Genomic DNA, 8,471 nt, shown 5'->3' with positions numbered 1-8,471 from the left:
CGCCGCTTGAACACGAGTCATGTTTGGACGTGACACTATTGTCTTATGCGCGCAAGCATATTTTCACCTCTTTTTTTTGTAATGTTACAATTGTTAAATAATTACACATCTTTGACATATATATAGTGATAATAAAATTGACAAGTTTTCTCCACAAAGTCGCGTTTGATTCAATTTATTCGACCTACTTTATTGCGAAATCATAACCGGTTAGTTTCAACTCATTCCTAATGACCATGTATATCATCTGCAGAATTATTGATTAAATAATGTTTTTCTGTTAACTATGGGTGCTTTCTGTTTCATGCATAATGCATTTGTTATCTTTGTTATTCATCAAACAAGGTTAAATTTCTCAGTTATTGTCAGAAATAATTGGATGAGGATTCTATAAATAATTCAGTATTTGTAGATATGAAAATTTCTGGAAATTTCACTTTTGATGTAACTTTTTCTGAAAAATGTTTCAATTTGTAGAAATTAAAAAAATTTAAGAAAATTTTAAAATTTTCATAAAAATTGTGAGAAATAATATAAAAAATTCTAAAAAGTATATCGCCATGGCTTAAAAATTCAGCAGTAAACACATGTTGTGAACAACACATGTTGAAGAATATACATTATTGAATGCTGCAAGAAATATTCAATTGTATATACTGTACAGAATGTGCACTATTAGTTTAATTTCTTACATTTTTGCACACTATTAGTTTGAACTATTCAATGATTAGTATGAGAGTAGTGTAAATTATTAAATGTCTATATTAGTGGTTGTTTCAGTAATTCTTACTAATAGTTCTTACTATTACACTCTAAAAGTTTATACTGCTCAATAGTTTATAATTGTGTAGTGTGGGAACTATTCATTACTAGTGTTACAGTACTCAATGCAGTAGTGTCGAATGCTTATAACTATTGTCGTTCAATAGTTACTATTAGCATTCTAATAGTTACTATTGGCATTCCATTAGTTACTATTGGCGTTCTAAAAGTTTTTTTCCGTATGGGTCTTTTTTAAATTGTAATTGGAAATAATGATTTCTCGTTTTGAACCAACTTTTTATTGAAATATCAATATTTTATATTTATCGTAAAAATTAGATTGAACTGGAAAATATTGCTACAATTAGATCAAATCCTTTACATATATCTATTTGTAAAAGTGATAATAATTTGTAAATTGGTAATAATTTGAATAAGTTGCTTATATTTATTATTTTTTGATACATTCAGTTTAAGGAATTCACTAAACTAAAACATTTAACATCATTAACATCAAGTATTGTATTACCGTTTTGTATACCATTATTACACGTTAAATTTTCTTTAAGTAGGTGTTATTAATTAAAAAATCTAACATAAGTTTATGTTCCTTAAAGCATAAAGTGCAACATTAATATAATAATGCAAAACATCAATATTTATTATTACAAAATTTATCGAATTTATATATATGAAGACACCAAGAAAAAAATTGTTTATTTATACTGATAGTATCAGAGTTATTGTGTTTTTTATAATAACATTTTAAATGTTGAGAAGCTTTGATTTCGCTTTGCTTATAAAAAATAACAATGCATGTTTAAAATAACAAAATTTATAAAACTTTTAATTTTTTGTATATTTAATTGAGAAAAAGATAAATTTTGTTAGATGTTTAGAAAAAGAGCTCTTATTACAATTTAAATTATCAACATTAAATATATAATTTCATGCTTAAAACGAATTGTAAATATGCATTATTACTGTCTCTCAATTCTGTCCGTTTGATAAACATGGTGTAACAGAAATCTTCGATTTCTTCGGTCGTAACTTCAACCAAAAATCTCCAGCCGGCCACATGGCAAGAATTTTCTTTTCGAACGTCAATGGAATTCTAGTTTTAACGTCGGGTTCAATATCACAATGCCATAGTAAATAGAACAGCATGATTTTTATTTCCATTAGAGCGAATCTGTTACCTATGCAGATTCTGGGTCCAATACCAAATGGCATATAGACCGAGTTGTCTACATCACCATTAAGGAATCTGTCTGGATCGAATTTATCTGGATGCTGATAGTACTTGGAATCGCGATGCAAAGCGAAAACTGGGAACCATATGCGATCTCCAGGCTTTATCACGATTGGTTTGCCATCCAGAGTCGCTGGTGGTAATTCGGTCTCTTTGACACATTTTCTATCAAGGAAATGTGCTAATGAATACAGTCTCTGAGTTTCATTTATCACGGCATCTAAATACTTCATGCGATTAATAGCCTCGTAGGTAGGTTTACCATTGGTCTGTTTGAGAACATCGTCGATTTCTTCTTTCAACCTTCCTTGAACATCAGGATTGATACCGATTTCGCGCGTTATGAAACACATAACTGTTGATAGGGTGTCGAATCCAGCGAGAAAGAAAACGAACGCCTGGGCGGTCATTTCATTGATGTCGAACTCAGGTCCATTATCATTGTTTCTGTTCTCCATCATCAATTGAATCATATCTGGGCGAACAATTCCCTGCTCATTTCTGGCTTTCACTGTGGTGGCAACGACATTTTTGAAAAAATTCTCTACCTTTGGGCCAAACATTCTTAGCTTAATAAGTTTCGCAAGTTGCGGGAAGTTGAGCTGCATTTGTAACTTGAAAGCAAGCCAGGGTTTATTAAAATTTAATGCCTCTTTGCCAAGTAGGAAGAATTCGTTGTTCGAATTTTTAAAAGAATCCACCTCGATACCGAAGGCACACGTAGCTATTGTGTCGTTAGTATATTTGGAAAGCAAGTCCTTCATATCATATGTTTTGGCCGCTTCTCCGGACTGCGTTACAAAATTGGTTAAATTCTCGGCGCATTGGCACATAAGTTCAAACATCATCTTCATCTTGCTGGACGTGAAACTGGGACTAAGAAGTTTTCGCATTTCGCGCCAGTGATCCCCTTTCAGGTTAAACAGATTTTTGCCGGCTATCGGATCAAGAATTTCGTTGACAAAGCTTTGGTGGTCGCAGAAGTTATCAAACTGTTTTATAGCAATTGTGGAAATCAAATCTAGATCACGAATAACGAAGATCGGTGTTAAAAAATCGTAGAGACCGAAGAACTTTGTGTCCGGAAAGAGATTATACATTTTTTGTAGAAGCTCCATATGAGATATACGTCGAAAAGCAAAAGGCGCCATGTTACCCAGCAATGGAATCGGTCGCAGATGGGGAATGTTCAGTCGCTCAAAGTAAGATGATTTAAACTTATTCAGAACAAAATAATATAAACAAATAATCGCTGTTAAAATAGTCAGAAGCAAAGTAGAAGACTCCATCGTGACAAAGATTTCCAAATTAGTTCCAAATTAGTCCAAAAGCAACAAGAAAATGTTTTTTGTTATTTTTTTGTTAGGTTTTCTGATTGTAGTCAACATAGAGTTTTTATTTCAGATTGATGAAACGATGTTCACACTTGGTTGTTAAAGTAGTGTCAATGTCACAGAAGAAGAAGAAGCACAAAATTATTAATTAGTAATTCTTACATTATTATAACAGTTTTGTCAATTGTTAGAAATATTGTCCAACTAGAAATAGAAACTGTTAGCTCAGTGTATTAACTGACGAGATGATATATGCACAATGAGCAAAATTCTACTACTGACTACTGCACGAATGCCACGATAAGATTAATAATCTTGAAAATGCGCAGATATGATGTCATACAGTCAATTTATTTATATCCCTGAGATAGTGCACGTTCATCGTACTTCATAAACATGTTTATATCAAATATAATAGTATCACTTCTTTTAATAAACTGAGTTGGAGATAGAGCGGCATTTTTGATTAACGTTTTTAATAAGTCAATTATGTAAGAGATGCACAATCATGTTCAAAGTTAGAAGTCGGAATAATATTTCTATATGTACTTAAAATACGTTTATTGAAGATAAATGATTTTTAAATTTAATTTAACTTTTTAATAAGAAAACATATACTATATTTTCTTTAATAATTTATAATATTTATCGTGGATATCCGATTCCATATATAAATAATAAAACACAATAGGAGATTATAGATTAGATATAGAAGATGATTTCCATAACATAAAACATCCTCACAAATTAATATAAACGGTCTAAATCTAATGGAATATAAATTAAAGAATAATATTATTGAAAAATACTATTTATTTTGTAATTATTTTTATACTTTATAGTCTTTCTTTTATTTTTATTATCGTTTTTTTCAAGAAAATGCAATAACTTTGAAGGTACTTTATAAGTGTATACTACTACCCAAAGCTGCACAAGCTACAAAACTGAACTGTAAATATTTTTTTTATTTTAGCAGAGCATATATGACTAGAGTTTTTATTTTTTTATCATATCAACTTTTATCTTCTTTTCTTTATCATTTTAATCTACTGAAATAAATAAATAACTCTAAAAAGGCTAATTCGTAAATTATAATTTAATGAATTGGATTTTAATTAAAAATATCTATTTTTAGTGCGGAAAATGTTTTTCTAAATAAAATTTTAATAACGATAATACCATACATTATCAATATTGACTACATTTATCGTGAACTCATTTTTATTGATGTGTAAAATTGCTCTTTATTAAGCGAATTATTCGAGTTAAGATTGAGTTGAAGATTAACCGATGATGTGTGGGTTTTTTATTCATTTATAAGACGTCTAATAGAAATCGTGGTAAAATTGAATAAGAGATACTGGATGTCTTCTGTTTAAGGACATAAGTCAACACAAACAAGTATCGTTCTGTCTTTATTGTAATATGGAATATCACTAAATGGAAGGCAGTCAATTTCTTGCGTTGAGATAATGAAAAGTATAGAATCATTTTTTAGATTGACTGATTATCTTTTAGAAAAAATTTTAATTAAAATAAAGCGATTTTTTATTATTAATTAAACGCATAAGATGTTGATAAACGGTACATCTTACGTTTCGAGTTCTATTTACTCTTTCTAATTATACTTCTAATCTATTAAAGATTAATAATTCATTTGATATACTATGTAATAGAAATTAATATAGAGAATTGAGAAATATATAGTACAATACGATATTTATTTAATATTGTTTTTTAGTGAAATACATTTTTTATTTTTATGTTAAGCCTTAGAATAAAATTTTTGGCAGAAAAAGCAATATCATAGAATGATTCCACATTATAATATTTTTTCATTGCTTTTATCATAAAGGAATAATTTGCATTTTCTTCCAGCAATTTTGTAACAATTTTTCTATAAAGATAGGTATCTTTTATATACATATTTCGAAGATAAATAAACGTTCATAGCACAAAAGTATAGTAGGTATAAATTCATCAACAATTAATTAATTATTTATATTTTATTATTAAATTTCTGAATTACTTCCATTACTCGATCGTATACCAGAGTTTTAATATCAATGGCGCTTATATAATCGAAATGATTTAATAATTTACTTTCCTCCAGCAGGATGACATTCGGTAGATGCCTACATGTTTCGAGGACATTCTAAGAACATAGTATAAAAGAAAATAAAGTTAGTAATAATAATTTTAAAAGTATAAGAAAGCAATTATTTCTTATACTTAAAAGCTATTTTTATATTTATAAATAATATAATATAGACTGAAGAAATAAGAAAGGATTGAAAGAAAAGAGAAAGAGAAAGAGAGAGAGAGAGAGAAGTAAAGAAAAAAGTAAAAATATATTCCGTGTGATATATAAATTATACGTATATAGAAAGAAAAATAATCTTAAATTATTTACAAAGAAAAAATATTTTCAACTATTATCCAAGTTAATCGTAGCTACTCAACGAATAAAGCTTTTGCTATAAATGTACTATGTACGTATAGATATACATATATATATACAGATAATTAAAAAATTTATTTATTTTTTTAATATATACATTTCTTAATCAAAACATGTTTTTACGTAAAAATCAAACGTGACCTTACCGCTTTTGTAGCAATCAAATCGTTAGTGCTATAATATACAGCCAAAGGCACAGTAACTTTGTTAAGGTCGTATATTATAGGGGTTATCTGACCATATTGTTTGTAATTACCGAAATATCCATAGTCGTAGGCTTGAAATTTCTCTGCAGTAATTAATATTAATTGTCTACATAAATGGAATTAAAATTACAAAAAGTATTTGCAAATTTTAATTTTAATTTAAGTAAACATAAGATTGTGAACATCACAATGTGCTAAAAAGAATTATTTGAGCCGGCATCCCTCATACTATTAATAATTTAAGGATATAATTAGAAAAAAGTAAAGATGATAAAAACTGATAATATTGAAAGTAACATTAATAATAGCTTTAACGCATATTTCTTTTTTTTTTTAATTAACAAAATTTATATTGTTTTTCAAGTAAAAATGAATACTCACTTGTAATCATGTTTTGAATATAATGGTCTACTAATTGAACAGAAGATCCGGCCGGATAATACGATAATAATACTGGTAGGATTGTCTGCAACAATAATGTTTTAACTAAAATAATTTTGGTTTGTTGTATATTAGAATATAGTAAATAGTAATATAGAAAAAACTATGAAATATTTTATTTTATAATTGTAATTAATTGTAACACTGCTACATCTTTTAATTAATTAAGCAAAAACGTGTTAAATTGAAGATTACAGTATTAAGTTGTGCTGGATCGGATCCGACGATTAGAAACATTATTGCAATGCAGACAGCCTGAGTAACAGTGTTATCTGCACACAGCGTTCTTCCCATCATAATATTCATTGATGATAAGGATCCTATTTCATATATTTCATTGGAATAAAAAAATTCCTAATAAACAAATACATACATAAATAAAAGATGTAATATAAATGAGAAATAGTAAAAATCACATAAGATGTGATATAATGTAAAAAAGAAACTAAAACATAGTATTATAATAATATAAGTATTATAATAGTATAAGTTTCCAAAATGTACAATGATAAAAAAATAATATAATAAGCATCAATACGGAATCATTAAAATGCACAAATTGTATAATACAGGTGCAAGAAATAATTAATTTGTACTATTAATATAATGATCATCTTATTAAACATTTTAGTATAATAAGGGAGTGTAGAATACGAGAAATTAGGGTTAAAATGTTATCTGAGGTAATATTTTTGCAATAAGTTCTTCACAGGTTGATGTTATAAATTAAAGATCTAACTTAATTATAGAAAGAAAAATTAGTTTAATTAATTGTGTCGTAAAAAAGTAATCGAAAATAATCGAAGTAGTAAATGTATATTAATATTAATATATATTTATATTTAAATAATTTTTACTTACAATCAGATATATAACTGCGTGCAGAGATTATTTTCAATACTGTACAATATCAAACTGAAATAATAATATTTCTTTCAAATTAAATTTGATCTTCAATTTGATGATCTAACTTTTATTTAATTGGCATTTCCTATAATTAGTTACACTTATTCATATAAACGGTTCTACGTTATAATCTTAATATTTCAGTATAAATTACAAATTTTTAATACCAAAAAATTGTTATAATATTTATAATAAATATTTTATAAAAGAATATCCGATATATAGAAAAAATTTGATGTAACAATATATGAGATGTATAAAAATAATCTCTTATATTTAATCAATTATTTATTTACTAGATCGTATATAATTTCATTAATTATCATTACATTAATAATAAGTATAGTAACAAAATATTTTTCTGCCAATAAAAATTTAGAATTATATTCTTATTAGGGTAGTATTAAGACAAAATTTTTATATGTAAAATATATTTTTATTTCTCTTAAAATATAATTCTGATATCTTTTTACCTTAAAATTTGGTATTATTTTATGAACATATTCCAGTAAAGGAGTCGTTTCTTTCCAAATAGCAGTCGGAGCAAGGCAGATTCCCAGTTTTATTTTTGCATTGTATTCTGGTCTCATGGATAATAAAACGAATAATTCGGTACTTCCCATCGAGTAACCAATGTAATGCAGAGTTTTCTGATTTGTGTAATTAAGTATATAATCAATCACAACTGGAAGGTCCTTCGTTCCTATCTCGTGGTAGCTAGACAGTAAAAGTAAAATTTATTCTCTCTTTTTATTACTTGTAATTATTTTTCTGACGCTGCAAAATTACGAAATATTTGTATAAATTTTTTTATTCAATAATAATTAATTTTTTTTTAAATAAGAATGTCGAATCATATGGTATACAGTATTACGAATCTTTATTAAGGCATTTTTAAAAAAGAAACATCAATTTTCATTAGATATTTTAGAAAATATCTAAATAAAATAAGATAAAAGAAGAGATACCTTGACCAAATAAAAAAAGAGAGATATACGAGGTGTGATCAAAAAGTAAGGTGACTTTTTGAATTTCGCGCGGTCTGTACACTCTAATTTCAAAATTTTTTTTTTGTTGTGTTGGTACACTCGTCACGATCATATGTTCAC

General features: G+C 27.0%; 2 protein-coding genes across 2 annotated transcripts in view; both read right to left on the bottom strand.

The window, feature by feature from the left end:
- Positions 1 to 1,635: 1,635 nt before the first annotated feature.
- LOC108760114 (cytochrome P450 9e2-like) lies at positions 1,636 to 3,381 on the bottom strand. Its single transcript, XM_018505907.1, has one exon. The coding sequence runs from the start codon at positions 3,301 to 3,303 to the stop codon at positions 1,753 to 1,755; it is 1,551 nt and encodes a 516-aa protein (XP_018361409.1). The 5' UTR covers positions 3,304 to 3,381; the 3' UTR covers positions 1,636 to 1,752.
- A 1,966-nt stretch (positions 3,382 to 5,347) lies between these two features.
- The window catches only part of LOC108760135 (lipase 1), a 10,066-nt gene continuing 6,942 nt past the window's right edge, over positions 5,348 to 8,471 (bottom strand). Inside the window, exons 4-8 of the mRNA XM_018505936.1 lie at positions 7,836 to 8,079; positions 6,652 to 6,810; positions 6,397 to 6,481; positions 5,956 to 6,098; positions 5,348 to 5,503 (exon numbers count right to left, since the gene is read on the bottom strand). Of these exons, the coding sequence (XP_018361438.1) occupies positions 5,348 to 5,503; positions 5,956 to 6,098; positions 6,397 to 6,481; positions 6,652 to 6,810; positions 7,836 to 8,079 (787 nt within the window). The remainder of the gene's footprint in view (positions 5,504 to 5,955; positions 6,099 to 6,396; positions 6,482 to 6,651; positions 6,811 to 7,835; positions 8,080 to 8,471) is intronic.

The sequence above is a fragment of the Trachymyrmex cornetzi genome, unplaced genomic scaffold (assembly GCF_001594075.2).
Source record: "Trachymyrmex cornetzi isolate Tcor2-1 unplaced genomic scaffold, Tcor1.1 scaffold220, whole genome shotgun sequence".
Lineage (NCBI taxonomy): Eukaryota > Metazoa > Arthropoda > Insecta > Hymenoptera > Formicidae > Trachymyrmex > Trachymyrmex cornetzi.
Note: the sequence above shows the minus strand (reverse complement) of the source record. Positions and strands in the feature narration are given on the sequence as shown.

Bases quoted from the DNA above. Each gene is read 5' to 3' on its own strand.
- LOC108760114 (XM_018505907.1), bottom strand. From the start codon at position 3,303: ATGGAGTCTTCTACTTTGCTTCTGACTATTTTAACAGCGATTATTTGT.